This window comes from Lonchura striata, chromosome 3 (assembly GCF_046129695.1).
Source record: "Lonchura striata isolate bLonStr1 chromosome 3, bLonStr1.mat, whole genome shotgun sequence".
Lineage (NCBI taxonomy): Eukaryota > Metazoa > Chordata > Aves > Passeriformes > Estrildidae > Lonchura > Lonchura striata.
In genome coordinates, this window is record NC_134605.1 from 61,575,822 (window position 1) to 61,591,472 (window position 15,651).

General features: G+C 44.2%; 1 protein-coding gene across 2 annotated transcripts in view; it reads left to right on the top strand.

Annotated features, from left to right (window-relative positions):
* The first annotated feature begins 3,204 nt into the window (after positions 1 to 3,204).
* MTCL3 (MTCL family member 3) overlaps positions 3,205 to 15,651 on the top strand; it is a 29,454-nt gene continuing 17,007 nt past the window's right edge. For both annotated transcript variants that reach the window (XM_077782223.1, XM_077782224.1), the window contains exons 1-3: positions 3,205 to 4,059; positions 4,381 to 4,605; positions 7,940 to 8,098. In XM_077782223.1, the coding sequence (XP_077638349.1) occupies positions 3,205 to 4,059; positions 4,381 to 4,605; positions 7,940 to 8,098 (1,239 nt within the window). The remainder of the gene's footprint in view (positions 4,060 to 4,380; positions 4,606 to 7,939; positions 8,099 to 15,651) is intronic.

A 15,651-nucleotide genomic window follows, 5' to 3' on the forward strand; every position in this document is an offset into this window, starting at 1 on the left:
AGGGACTCCAAAAGGAGCACTGCTGGCCCTGGGGCTATTCTTGCTGGTTGTTCACACAGACACAGGTGTGTCCGGGACACTCCCACACACAACCATCACATGGCAAGGGTCCCTCCTGGGAGGGAGGGGAGAGAAAGCAAGCCTTTCCCCCGTTTTTCTTTGTTTGTAATTGGGAAAGACTTCAGGCGCAAAGTCTTAAGAGCCTCCCGAGGTGCTTCAGAGCAAAGGTAAATTCATCTCACGATAGAACAGAGAGGTAAAACAGATTTGCCCGGGACACGAGTAAAGAAAAGGTCAGTGACCCGCTGGTCCCAGTGTTGAGGTGCTGAGGCGCGTAAATAACCCCAGGGAATGATCTCCACCAGCCCAAAGACGGGGCTGCCTTTGTCTCTGCCCCTCCGGGCGGCAGCGGGCTCTTGCCGAAGGGGCGCAGGCAAGGGCGGCGAACAAAGGAAAGAAAGCTCCGTCACCGCAGCCCTGCCCGTACAGAAGATGCCCGGCATCCCTGCCCGGCCCGAGCAGGCTACCCTGAAGGGGACGCTAAATAATTGATCATCATTGATTGCCTCCATGCACTGGGTAGCAAAAACGGGCGCATCCCTTGCTTGCAGCCTGCTCCTTCCTCCATTTGCGCTGTAATCCTCTTCCAGAATGTGCAGATAGATGAAGGGACGTAATTCAGCCTTCAGGCCTGGGCGGGGTTCTCGCCGTTTAATCTTTTCCTTTCTCTTCTCTTCTCTGCTTTCTTCCCTTCCCCCCCGCCCCTCGTCCCCCCCACCCCTTCCGTCTCCCAGGCCCAGTGAGGTCAGCTCATGAATATTGCTTCATTTTCCTGAGAGGCGCTGGCAGCGGCGGGTACCTCGTGTGCGGTGCCCGGCTCTCAGTGCATGCATTTCGCCAGCCGGGCAGCGGACAAAGTGGTGGTGAGTAATGCAGATGCTTTAGATTTTATTTTATTTTCCCTTCTACTTTTTTTTTTTTTTTCCCTTCTCCCCAAAAAGGAAATATTATTCCTAATGCAGGTGCAACAAACCCGCCAGGTATGGGAGGGAGACCTTCAAAAATCTCCTCCGCTCCTTTAAACCAGGACAAAAGGCAGAAGCATTCCCAAATCTTAAGCCGCGTTTGCGAATCCTCGGCGGGGCAGAGGTGGGCGCCCGGTAGGACAAAAGGGCTAGGGCCAGGGCCAGGGGGATGCCCTGCCCGAAGTTCGGGGCACGGTAAAGTCCCGCGCTGGCCCGTGGAGCCACCGGACTTGTCCCTTTTGTTGCTTCCATTTATTTACCCCTTTTTCCGCCTGGACAGCTGTTCCCGACAGGAAAACCTGCGGAGACGCCGCGTCCCGGCGCCACGTGGGTTTGCCTCTGGGGAGAAGGTCGAGCTGCGGAGTTTTGTGAGGACAGAGATTTCGGACTTGGTCTCAAACAGGGCTTTCGTTGTGCCAGTTAAAAATGCACATAAATACACACACACACACACACACACACACACACACACACATATATATATATAATCAACCAGTTTAACCCTAGGCAGTAGCAGATCCTGGATTTTGGGGCATGCAGAGTAGGAGGTTGTGTTCTGGCAGGTCACATTTGAGTCTGATGTCTTAGTTGCAGTGAAAGTTCCCTAAAAGATTCAGGTACAACATAGGGTTCCCGATGATTAATTTGAATTACATTTCTTATATTTCATACATGTATAGCTCCAAACAACGGTAGGGTGGGAATTCTATTCGTGGTGGCTAATAGAAATGCAAGGAAATCTTCTATAAAGTGTTGTCATACAAGTTTTATAGCTCTACATGCCCATGCTTTCTTTTTACTAATTAATGCTTGGGAAGTGTCTGCCAAATTGTGTGATTTTGAGCATTAATTTCCAGAATATTGGTTTAAATCAGGTTATTAATGACAGTGCATTTGAGAGGAAATTATGTCCTTCTGCCAGTGACAGCAGAGCAAACACAGCCTCATTGTCTGGTATGTTCGAGGGAGTAAACCAATTCTCAGGGCACAGTATAGTCTCTACATTGATTTTGCCCAGTCGTGCTTCTGTCTTTATTCCCTGTTCCAGCATGGAATGATTAAGCCATATTCTAGGAGGGAATGGGCAGGCCACGTTAAGAATGCTTTCATTTCTGCTGCTGCTCATATTTTCTCCCTAAGGAGAGTTGAATAAAGGCTGTGTGAAAATATTTTGTGGATGATAGACATTATTTTCAGATTATATTTGGGACATTAGCAGCATGAAAAAGGGCTTTTAACAGCCTTTTTTCATAATCTCTTGTTGTCATGAAAACTCTGGTTGTGTCATTATAGGGGCAAATTGTCAAGTGAGCATCCTTCAGAGAATGCCACATAACATTTTGTTCTGTGTGAGGGTGCATTCCTTGCTTCCTCTGTTTTGAAAATCTGCCGGAGTGATTATGTGTGAGTCCTGTATAACCTATCAATATGCATAACTGATAACAAACATGAATCGGTCTTATGTCCTGACAGCACCTCTGGATAACAAACTAGGGCAAATGTGTGTTTAGAAGCTGACTGCAAAGCCCCTTTCCCTTATGACCCTCGATTCCCCAGTCACCTTGCTCCCGAAGAGTCGTTGTCAAAGCTGAAGGGAAATCTGTAGTTGCTCCCACGTGTGCAGCCCTTTGTATGGTAACTTTCCCCCGCCCGGCTGTGATATAGGCACTGGGACGAGGCCTTTTAGCAGGCAGACTGGTGCATTAGCAAGCCAGACTTAGTGGTGAGGACAAGGGAGAGGGAAGTTTGTGTGTGGGAGAAAATTCATCACTGATGGGGAGGTCCGGCGGGGGAAGGCTCAGCATCGGGGCTGGGGAAACGCCCCTAGGTGGGGGCGGAGTGGGAACAGGTCTCAGCCTCAGCCGAGCCTTTCGGGCACTTCCATGAGCCTCCCGGGTTGGCTCTCGGCTGCGGCCTCGGCTGGATTTTCCCTGGCAGCTCCGGGGGACCGCTCCGCCTGTAGGTGGGCGCGGGTCAGGGATGGGGGCCGGTGGGGCGCCGCGACTGCGGGGAGCGGGCGGGCTGGTCTCCGCCGTGGCCGGAAAGCCCGTCTCCCCGTCGTCCCTGTCCGCACCCCGACCGCTTCTCTGGTTCTCCTCCCGCAGCTCCCGGGGCGGCGGCGGCGGAGGAGGCGGAGGACACCGCCGGTGATGGACGCGTCCCCGAGATAGCCGCCGCCATGAGCCAGCCGCCGGCAGGGGGCGCCGCGGCCGAGCCGCGCCTGCATCCCGAGGGCAGCAGCGGCAGGAAGCAGCCGCGGGCAGCCTCGCCGGCCCGCGCCCGCGACGCCGCCCCGCGCCCGCCGCCCGCCGCCGCCAAGGCCGCGCCCGCCGCCAAAGCCACCTCGGCGCGGCCGCCGCCCGGCCCGGCCCCCCGGGCCGCCCGCGGCCGCGGCGCCGAGAAGCCGGCGCGGGGAGCTGTCCAGCCCGGCGCCGGTGCTGAACCGCCGCCCGGCGCCGCCGCCGGCAGAGGAGCGGCCGCCGCCGAGGAGCCGGGGCCGCCGCCGGGCGCCGCCGAGGAGGCGCCCCCTGCAGGGGGCGGCGGGGCCGAGCGGGAGGGGGCGGCGGCGCCGCCGCCCAAGCAGTGGCGGGGGAAAGCGGGGCGGTCCCCGCTGAAGGGCGCGGGGGAGGCGGCCCCGGCGCCTCCATCTTCCTCGGGCGCGGGGAAGGGCCGCGGTGCGGCGGCGGGCGGCGGCGGGTACTGGAAGGAGGGATGCCTGCAAAGTGAGCTCATCCAGTTCCACCTCAGGAAAGGGCTGGCGGCAGCCGCCCAGATGCAAACCAAGGGCACCAACCACGGCAGCGGCAGCGCTGCCTCCGCCGCCTCCGCGGCCGCCGCCCCGGCCGAGCCTCCCCCGGCCGCCTCCGCCTCCTCGCCCGCTGCCATGGCGGCAGCCGGGGCGGAGGGGCTGCGGCAGGGCGAGGCAGAAGGCGACGGCAGGAGCTGCGGCCCCGAAGTCGCCCTGAGCCCCCACCTGCAGGAGGAGATGCAGGAAGAGATGGAGAAACTGCGGGAGGAGAACGAGAGCCTCAAGGTGAGGGGCCTGGGGCGGCGGCGGGGGTGGGGGAGAACCGGGGCCGGGCGGGGACCGGGCTGCCTCCCGACGGGAGGACCTTCCCGACCTCGCTGTCTTGCTGCAGGAGCGCTGGAAGCAGCGTTAAGATGGCTCTGTTGTGGGGTGTGCAGGCAGTGCCACTTCCCTGCTTCGTTGCGGTGCTTTTAATGAGCTGGATTGTATTTACCTGCCCTCCCTGCGGGGCGGAGCTCCATTTTGCCTGCTTTCCTCTATACGTGCTGACATTTGTGCTTTTGACCCACCTGTTGCATCCCTGTCCCCTTCTTGCCCCTGTGCCAGAACGAAATAGATGAGCTGAGGACAGAAATGGACGAGATGAGGGACAGCTTCTTTGAGGAGGATGCTTGTCAGCTTCAAGAAATGCGCCATGAACTGGAGCGAGCCAACAAGAACTGCCGGATCCTTCAGTACCGGCTGCGCAAGGCTGAGCGCAAGAGGCTCCGCTACGCCCAGACTGGCGAGATCGACAACGAGCTCATACGCAGCATGGAGCAGGACCTCAAGGTACAGACATGAGCAGGTGTCACAGGGATGGGAGCATCTCAGATGGAGACACAACACTGTGTTTTGGTCCTCATGACTCAGGCATTTCCATCCATTCCGCTGTGCACCCAGTGCAGCTCGTGGAAAGCTCTTCTTGGTAATAGGAGCCATTGCTGTATGTAGATAGGCTATTTTCAGCTTCAGTCATATCATTTTTTGTAAAGGTAATGTGCAAGCAGTTACTCAAAAGCAAATTAGAAGCTAAAGGTTTTGGATTCTTTGTGATGAATGCAAAACATACCCTTCCACTGCAAAATTAAACCAACCTCACCAAACAGCCCCATTGACTTTGACAGGATTTTGTTACTCTTTAGTGGAAGATTTTAGGTGCTTATTGGTAAGCAGATTGAATACTTGCAGTCACAACACTATATCCTTACTTTGTTTCTGTCAGTAAAAAAAAAACTGCTGTCATATTCAATGAATCCAGGGTTTTTCACATCCACCTGAAACTGTAGACAAGACCCATCAAATTTCAGTGTGTCATCAACTGCATTTCATCCATAAGATCTGAATGAAACACAGCCTCTTGCTAAGGAAAAGTTTCAGTCCTTTTTTTAAAGACTGTCATTGGTAAAATACCCATCATCTCCATTCTAAATTGGTCCGGTTACAGAGAAAAAAAAAACCTTTCTTGACACAGTTGAAAGTTTAATTTCTGCTTCCATTAACTAGATATTGAAGGACTCCTGCTGAATCAGAACACCTAAACATTTTCCAGTTTCCAGTTTTGACTGGTCTCCCAGACAACTGACCTTTTCCCATGGAAGTGCAGACCTCTGTGTAGCAAATGTGAGCTTATTGGCCACACTTCTGCCCAGGACTCTAGTTACCTATGGTACATGGGCTCTCTGGGCTGCAGTTTAAAATGTGAATTTAATACACTATTACGAACAAGGTTATTTTTTAACTTCTTTCTGATAAATATGATGGATTGAGAGTATGTTATTCTCAGGTGTGGTTTTGAAAGTTTCCAAGCTTGTCATTATTATTAAAATTTCTATTTGATATTCCTTTTCTGTGCATATTCAAAACCCACGTTTTCTGTTGTGGCTGTGACAGTTCTATAAATACAGCTGCCCTTGTGGTTCTCGGCAAAATAGAGTCTTCCTGAGGAGAAGCAAAATCACCTTCTTATCATGGGGATTTCTGTTTGAAACCAGGGATATCTTACACACTCAGAATGATGCTTAGGTGATCAGTTGAGATGCACACATTTGCAGGTAGAATTTGAAGGTGGGCCTTCATATCCCAAGTGAATTGTGATTCCAGTTTATAGAGTTGGCTTCTTTGTTGGCTCAGCGTTACTTTTATAGCAAGTCATACACATGCAGACTGTGGAGGGAACTGTTGAGGGCACCTCTGCTGAGGTGCTTGTCTGCCAATATGGGAGATAGAAGCTAAGGCCTTGGATTTAGCTGGACAAAGTGCTTGCTTTAATTAGTATTTCTCCCATGTGTTTCCCAGTGTGACTGGCTCATTGGAAGGGAGCAGTGTTCTCACCATTTGTGAATGCGTTCTGCTTTGGAGTAGGGATGAATGTCTAATGCCAAATTTCTTCCTAATAGAGTTCTGGGTGCTGGCTAACCATAATTATAACTCGCATGGTTTTCTGTAAGTGTTTCCAAGTCCTTTTCTGAAGAAAGACCATCATTTTGCGTGGTTCATATTGCAATATACTAGGGAACTTGATCCTTCAGAGATACAGTCTTGCAGATAGCTGTGTTAAAACATATCTTGCATATGCCTGGATTAAAATGTATCTTGCATAAGTGAGTCCCTTTCCCATGTGATACTCTGTATTTTTTCTTGCATTAATAGCTATTCCACCAATTTTTGTGTCAAAAAATTAGCTACCAGTAATTATATTATGATTTGTTTTTATTTACTGATCCAGACTGTATCTATAGAATATAGGTTCCATTAGGGTGCTGTTTTAAGTATCCCCCATGATTTTCCATTTACTTTGGTTGGACAACCAGATGAGTAGTTTAATACTAAGTGTAGGAAAAGACATCAAGCTAAAACCCTGTGGTGTGTTTCTCAGCTCATTCTGCAGTCTCTTTGGACTATGGTTATAATTGAAATTCCCCTCCACTCACTCTTTCTGTTGGGCATTATGTGTCTTGAGTGCATGTGCGGTGGGGGAGGTTATTGAATGTTCTTGTGCTACACTGCAGTATTGTATCTGTAATTCACACACACTGGGTTTCTTGTCAAGGGAGGCTGAGTCACTAGCTGCTGCTGATTTCTGATACATTGGATCTTTCTAGATGCTTGCTTGCCATTATTATTTTTTCTTTAGAGTTTCAGTATGTCAAAGAACTTCCGACATACTAATGTAAAGATGGTTTGAGTGAAAGCCATGAAGGATGGCTCGCTGAGCTCCCCTAGCTAATGCTAAGTTGGATTAATTATGCTTTCCAGTGCTCTAAAAAAAGCAGGAAATGAGGCTTTTCAAACTATGTGTCTGTGTGTCTAAATTACCATCAACACAGTGATTAGTGTATATTTAAATATTTTTGATGTATGATTATAATTTCTGGTAGTCTCACAAAATATAGTGCAAGTGGCTTGCAGGGCAAGATTCTCACTACTTTCCCTAAGAGGAATTAGATCTTTTCATATACCTTTTAACTCTATTCCTATGAAAATGCATTAAAACCCCCCCAAACAACCAAAAAAACCTTAGTGTTCATTTTAATTGAATATATCACACATCATTTGTGTGAACCCAACGTCAGTAAAAATATTGTTTATTTGTATTTTAATCTTAAAATGAGCCAAGAAAATATTTTCATTGATTGCCCACCAAGGAGAGAGAATCTAGCAGAGTCAAAATAAACATGTGTCCATGTGTGGTCACAGGTAGACACGTGTAGGGAAGGCCTGAAGAAAATGGGCCCTGCTTTTAGATCCTGTTGCATGCCAAGTATTTGAAGGGCGTGTGTTTTAGTGCATTGAAAAGCATAAGCTAGCTGTGATTGAGAGAAGATAGATGATGCACTGTCTCCAGGAATAGTGAAGTTCCTTTTTAACTGTTGATGTGACAGAACCTAAGGAGTTGGGGTTTAATGTCTGATGTGGTTTCCAGTGAAGTCCACAGGGCTAATGTACCATTTTTTGGAAAGAGGTGGCTTGATTTTGGAATTTTTTAGAATTCTGTCTGTGGATGTCCTTGTCTACCTGTTTCCTTACATACCTCTTCCATCAAAACACCCAGAATTAACCTCTAAATATTTGCTTAGGCAGCTAAAAAAAAATAACCTTTCTTTTGATATACCATTTCATTTAGGTTGCAAAAGATGTATCGGTGAGACTTCATCACGAGTTAGAAAATGTAGAAGAAAAACGTACTATAACAGAAGATGAAAATGAAAAATTAAGACAGCAGCTTATAGAAGTTGAAATTGCCAAACAAGCACTACAGAATGAACTGGAAAAAATGAAAGAGGTTAGTATTGCTATTTACTTCTGCATCAATTATTTGAAGATCATAGATTCTTAATGATGAACTGTTTTTCTTCTACAACTTGGTTTAGGGGCAAACAATATGGCAGTCAAAAGTTGAAAGTTGCAAGGAATGTTAAAGTACAATTTGATGATTGCAAATATTTGGTGTTTTCTGGGCAAAACAGGAACCAAGTGGTGCCTTTTTTTTTTCTCTCTCTCTGCTGGGAGGGAAATGTGAAATTAGTGGTAACAAGAGTTCAGAGGCTTTGATACATTGTACCTGCATAAATATTCATAGAGGAAGTGTGCTTAAGTGTGTTGGAGGCATCTAACTTTACAGATGATGTTTCCCACAGGTTTTTACACAGACCAGTAGTTGTTCCCATGCTAACTACTACTAGGGACTAGCCGGTGCACTGAGACTGGGGATCTAGCCACCTCACCTTCTTGTTCAGTCATGCTCTTTGGAGTACTGGAAAGTGAGAGTCTCTACCTGGCTTTTAAATCTAAGCATATTTTTTCATTGTATCTAATTAATCTTCAAAATTACTCCAGCTGCCATTATATAGATGCAAGATACAGTGCCATTAAGTAAGCAGAAAATTGCATTACAGCAGTATTAGCCAGGCTGACAGAGATAACAAAGCAGCAGTTAAAGGAGAAACTGTTGACTAAGAATGACTTCTCAGAAGAGATTTTAAAAACAGCTCTCCTATTTCCTCTTCAAGATTTAAAATTCAGTGAATGACCTTGATTTTCACTTTTAGGAATATACCCTAGTAGGAACATCAGTATCTTCTTTGATCTTGTATGAAGCAGAAGAGATGTATTTCAGTTGTCAAAAAAGGCAGGCAATTTTCAGCTGTGTGATGCTAGGGCATTTTTTAGAAACTGCAAATGAGTCTTTTAAGTTATGTAGTATTAAAAATATTAAAATGTTTTCTTTAAAGGAACTGAATTTCAAGCATGCTAGTAGAGGTTAAACACGTGGTTTGTTCCACCTTCTGCTGCTTTCCCAGATAACTGCTGATTTTAAAAGGGCATGGAAAAAATCTGAGCCTTAGTCAGGTTTCCTCTCCTCTCTCTGAAACTTTCCCCTTCTGTTTTCTCTCTGGTTACTGCCATTAAATAGAACTTGGTTTCCTGGACTAGCCTCTTGATAAGAGCATGATCTGTATAATGATTCTCCTTATAACTTTAAGGATTTGCTTTACTCCAGGGTTTTTGTTATTCTTGTCCATTCATACTCTACTTTCTTTTAGGTTCTCATCTCTGGTTCCTCTTTCTCTTTAATAGATTATACTGCTGTAAAATTCTTTTGCCTTGCTTTTTTTAAGCATCCTCAGATTACAGTGATGTTTGGTGTCAATTTAATAGTTTCCGTTCTTTGATATTAAGCCAGTTAATGGCCTTCTTCATCCCTGTCATCACTAGTCACTTTTTCCCTTTTACAATTCTTCCCTCTGGCCCGCTGTGTGAAACTACAATTCTGTTGCTCCCACACTGCTCTCCTCTCCTTTCTTTGGCTTAAGTGTTTAGCCCTTTCTGGTTTTGCTCTTGGTATCAATGAAAGGGTGCTGGAGACTCCAGAAGGGATGGTGTCATGTTTAGGGTCTCTTGTTACACAATAATGGTTTTCATGAAGATGAAGCAGATGGATGTTTCCCAGTGGCACAGAATGGGGGCACAGCCAGAATGAAAACATGAAGTAAGACTTGACACCATAGTAGGGGTGGACTGGACAAAGAGTCAGAAATACATCCTTATACTGAAGTAGGGAGAACTGCCTTGCTCAGTCATTATATGTGTCATCATAATCGGCAGGATTTATGTATTTCAAATAGGCTGCTGAGTTGCTTTCAGCAGGTGAATGCTGATTTTCAGGCCAGGACTTTCAGCACAGAATGGAGGAAGTTGGAGGATAGGTGAGGAGGTGCAAGTCAGAGGAAAAACAATTTTGAAGAAAAGCCAAAATATTATGCACTTTGAAAATATACCATGACTTGGGGGACCCATTGAGACATGTTTATAAAGAACAGTAAATCTTACATAATTGAAATTTAGACTCTGTGAAGAAGCTATTCAGATGTTAAAGAAAAAAAACAAAACAGAAAAAAAAAAACCCAAAAAAACCAACACCTATGAAAACAACTGAAAGCAGTCTGCATTAGAATTTTTCTGTGACAAATAATTTTTCTTCTTGTCTGGCAATTGAAGGTTTCATGCATTTTAAATGTCATTGTCAGGTAGACATAATGTTAATTTTCTGTTTGCTTGTGAATTATTTCCTCTAATTTCATAGATTTACAACCCTTTCTCATTTCAATGCAGCTATTATAACCATTGCAACCTCCTGCTTAAAGGAGCTCTACTCAGCTTCAATTGAAATACGTGGAAAACCTTTTGTCTGAGTTGTGATCTTTGCTTCATTGTGCATAGAATAAGGGAGAGTATCTCTTTAAAGACAAAGAAACATTTTTGTTTCACAACATACTAAAATGTAATGACTGATTTCTGTGCTTTGATAATTTACTTGCGTACTTCTGCCTATGTACTGCAGAAACTCAAACCTTCCGATTTTCAAAATCTATTTATGTACAACTGCCATGTGAAATTTCCTGTTCTTTAATAATGAACAATGTGAGATATCAAAGAATTAAAATAAGACTCAATAGAAAATGTAAGAAAGAAAGCATAATGTTTTGGTAGGTAGTCTCTAGGGCAGGACCAGAGCCAAAGTTCTCTCTTTTTGGATTCTCTGTTATTTCAGAAAGCATGGAGACTTGACTGAAAACATGTAGAAAAGATAAAAGCTAGCAGATGTGTTGGTTTAGAGTCAAATCTTGAGTTCTCCAGTGAACATTAGGGTGAATATAGACATGTGAATGTATTTGTTCATTAATATAAAGAGGTAATTGCAGTTTGCCTTCTTGATTTGGAGCTTTTGGAAAAACAAACAAATTATGATAAATTCTACAGGTTAGGAATTGTTGATGGCCACAGAAGCTTGCAAGCATCCAGGATTTGGAAGGTGTTCCAGCAATGCATACATTTTCTATCAGTTACTTTTGCTTTTAGTCCCCTAAACTGCAGCTATTTGATTGAAAATTATTCCACACAGACACACAAGATTTTTAATCTGCGTTGGTTTTATTTGTAGCAACTGCTGCTGATTTCTTCTTTAATATTGATTGCTATCAACTGTAATCCTTTTCGGGAAGCCAAAAACAAAGTAGAGGAATTGTTTCCTAGCAGGAAAGAGAAACCAACAGTAGCTAGACGTAATTTTTCAGATATTAAAAAAAAATTAACATGTTAATAATAATGAACATGTTGTTCATTAATTAATTAATTAAACTTTCATTCATTTGTTGTTAACAAGTAAAGCCTAGCTAATGCTATAGACCTTTCTGATATAATGAACTAAAAATGAATTTGTTTGCTGTAGCTATGTAGCTGAGTTAACTGAAGTTTAGTGGTTTGTTGTGAGACAGATGAAGTAGGAGGAAAATATGATAGATGTACTGGACCCTGGGCTTTACAAACCCTCGTTGCAATGCAGACATGCAATGGCAAGAAGCACAGTGTTTTTTTGGGGGACGTGTCTCTCTGGATGGGTGTAGATTGCTCTGCTCCAAGCTGGGCAGATACAAGGCAGCTCAGTTCTTACAGCAGCTTTAGGGTGGTATTGTCAAGCCACCATTTTTTTCTTCTAAGCTTAGACTTTTAGTTCAGATACAGAACCTGTGATAACCATGGCACATGAACCAGACATGTCTTTTGTCCCTTCAGTTCAGACTGCATCCAGAGGAGTCTATGTCTCCCTACATGGGTCTATGTTTTGCTGTAGTGGTGCCTGTCTTGTCAATCTGGTTTATACACTGCATGAAAATGGAAGAAGGTAACAGGACCTGGGGAGCTGGAGCTGGGAGGAAGAATCTGAATTCTGCTCCTTATTTTGACACTAACCTGCTGTGGGACCAGAGGAATAAAATCACACTTTTCTGCTTATTCTTGCAACATTTGCCTGTCCTGTTTAAGCACAGATTAGCTCTTTATACACCTATGAGTGTTCAGGATGCATAGACATCAGGATAGCTGGAAATTTTACTATTGCAAAAAACCCCCAAACAACTCCAAAAGCAAGTCCTCCACCCCTGGAGGAAAAAAAAAAACAAAAAACAAAACCAAAAACCAAACCACAAAGACCATCTCAAACCAACTAACCCACACTGCAAAAGATCTGTTAAGATGCTGTCCCAGTCCCCTTGATCACCAATACCAGCCTCACTTTTCTAGGGTGACAATCTCTTCTTTCGCAGTATCCCTTTCTTTCTTTGACTCCTACTGCCATTTAACCACAGCCACTTATTTCAAGTCTTTCTTCTATAACTCAGTCTCACATTCTCCAGATTCTTTCACTCAATCTTGATCCTGTGTCTCTTTCTCTTTTCTCTTTCTCTTTTCTTTTCCTTTTTTCTCTTCCTCCTTTTCTTTCTTTTTCTGGTTTTGCTTTTCTCTTTTCCTTTTATGGATGATTGTAGTAGTTGTTTTGCTGTCTTCTAAGTCCCTGTCTTGTTCTTTTCTCCCACCATTCCTTCCTTTCCTGCATCCTTCCAACTCTTCATGAGTGTCCAATATCCCCTCTGGATTTCAAGAATTTTCTAGTTAATTTTTTTATTATTCTGCTTCAAATATATTATCCCCATTTCTTAGCTACAACTTCTATCTACTGTGGAATTTTTACTTTTCCCCCGGTTCCTCCGCCCCCTCATGCAAATCTGTCAGCTTCCCTGGTTTGTTCTCTTCCTTTTCTTGTTTCCAAGCCTTAGCTTGTCATTTTTTTGCATCTGGACTGAGAGCAGTGGAGGATCACTCTCTGTGCTAGGAAACGGCAACTGTATCACTGTGAGCACCTGAAGGAAGGATTCTGCTTCTAATGCCTGGCTTCAGCTTTATCCAGACTCTCATGGAACAACAATTGCAGGACTAGTTGGCTTTGCCTTCTGGCCCTGGAGTTGGAACATAATCTGTCAGCTGGAGAAAATGTGCAGATTGATAGCTGGCAGTGGGAGAGGGTGAGGTAATTTATAAATATTGAATTTTCATCAATTCAAACTGGTAAGCTCCAATGAATAATTACCTGGTAATATATAGGAATGGAAAATTTCTAGAAAGTTATGTCATGCTTTTGATGAGCTAGGAAAGTATGAGATATACATTGTATATAAACACAAAAATGTTCAGGAACACAGACATATTGGAATGTCTCAAGAGAACAGTTGCTAGAATGATTTATGAGCAAACAAGAATATTGTCATCTTAAAAAGAGCTGAATAATTAGCTTAAATTTCCCAAAAATATTAACAGTGTTGGTAACAACCCAGGACAGATGCTTGGTGTGGAAAATCAGCAATGCTTAAAGTGTAATGAGGTTACAAGAAACTGGAAACAACTCTTATAAAGAGTGGTGGTTTGCAGCATTTCCAGCAGGCAACAGTGACACTACATTTTTGGATGCTTTCAGAACTTCCTCGCCCAGTGCTCTTCTTGATTCCTTCTCTCAGGATCTTAAACTTCACCATCTCACAGTCAGTGCTACCAGTGACCATCAAACTTCTGACCACTGATTCCTTGTTTGCAAGAGGTCCCTCAAAGTAATTGCTACAGCTGACTTAGTAATCGCCTGTGGCAAATATTGCCTTCAACCCATTGCAGAAATCATTTGACTGCTAACTGTCTGAAAAATGCTTCATCTATTTCCTCTCATGCATCAGATGATCAGTAGGAGATGCTTCAGAGGGTGCTCCTCTGTCCTCTGATAGTTGCCATAGCTCACAGCCAGCCCATCACCTGTCACAGGACAGCACCAAATGCAATTACTGATCTTTTGTGTAGAGCCAAACCCTTCTTCCTCACCTTTAGAATTTTCATTAATCCATTGCTGCACTCCAGGCATGTGAGCTATCCTGACTGGTCATTGTGATTCCAGTGAGGTCAGAACTATGTGGGTGTTCATGGATTTCTAGCTTCTGTTTGTTGCCCATGCTGCATGCATATAAATCACTGGAGATGGACACTTAGTTGTTATGGCCTGAAGGAGAAAGTTTAAGTCTGCTCCATCATGCTGTCTCCCAAGCACATAATAATTGCACCTCATATTTTCATTTTTTCCTCAGAGTTAGAGCCTAATTTCAAACAGCTGGTAATAGAGGGAGCAAGGTTAAGCAGAGTGAGATAAGAGGCTGCTGTAGCTGCTCGTCCTCACAGGCTCAGTGCAGTAAGTGAAACTCTTGGGACAGTTACAGTAATTTACTTGCTCCCAGCACCAGATGGCAGCAGGGGAGGATTTAATAGGGCCCTCACAGGACCAGCTCCTTCCTGTGTCTTTTGGAATTTCCAATACTAATTCTATCAGCAACACTTTTACCAACGGTACCTTTAAGCGGAGAGTTTCTGTGATCTGGAATTTCAGTTTGTTGTCTCAAAAAACTGAAACTTGTTTTGATGAAGAGAGCAACAGGATAATTAGGAGACTTTTCAAAAAGAGATGAGAAACAAATGTCTTCCTGAGTTTGAACAGGACAAAGAGAGAAAATGTCCTCTATCTCCAAGCACAGCTCAGTGATTTCTAAGCACCACATCCCAGCAGTTGCGTAGCCCCCAGTCAGACTTGCTATGTGGTATTCTGCTACCTTTGGTGTCTTGCCTAAGTATTTTGTTCCTTTAAAAACAGTACTCAGCAGGGATGCTATTCATAACCCGTGAGGCTGTGATTCTGACATACTTGCTCAGAGCACTCTGCGATTTCACAGGGACTGGGATAAGCAGAGTTTGCTTCAGCTTGGTTCTTTGAATACGAAAAAAGAATCATAATGGGGAAAGAAATGAATCTCTGTAACAGAATCTGTTGTAGTAATTTTCTGAAAATGTCATGCCATAAGCAGGAAAAAAATAGTGTATTTCAGAAGCAGATAATTAAACTTCACAAAATTAGATTTTAATTATCTATCAGGCATCAACAATTCACATGAGCCATTTGCTTCAAGAAAGCTACTCAAAATTGAATATAAACAACCTGATGGTCAATAATAATGTATTCCAAAACATAGGTAATAAATAGGGAATTATTTCAAAGGAATAAAGCTCCTTAAATATCTTACTGTGAAGAGATTTTGTGAGTAAAGATGCCTTGAAGGGATATTTTTCAGTAATTGAAGTTGGTGTGTTGCTTTGGGAATTTCTATTGAATGGTCTGAAAATTGACAAGGATGTGTGAAAGAAGTGGCAGGATTGATGGCTGATTGGGAAGTCATGATGGAGTGGCAGCTGTAGGAAAAAAATAGTATACCTGGAATAGGTTTAAAACAGAAACTAATTTATCCGTCACACACACACACAAAAAAAAAGACTGACCAGTTCTTTTGGATCTGTAAGGATAATTCTGCTACTCTGATTTTATGGGGATATGAGAGTTCTTTCCTTGTGTCAGAATCTTATTTTATTTTCCTTCATCTCTGTGGTAGATAGCAGCAGGCTTAGATTTGCAAGCTC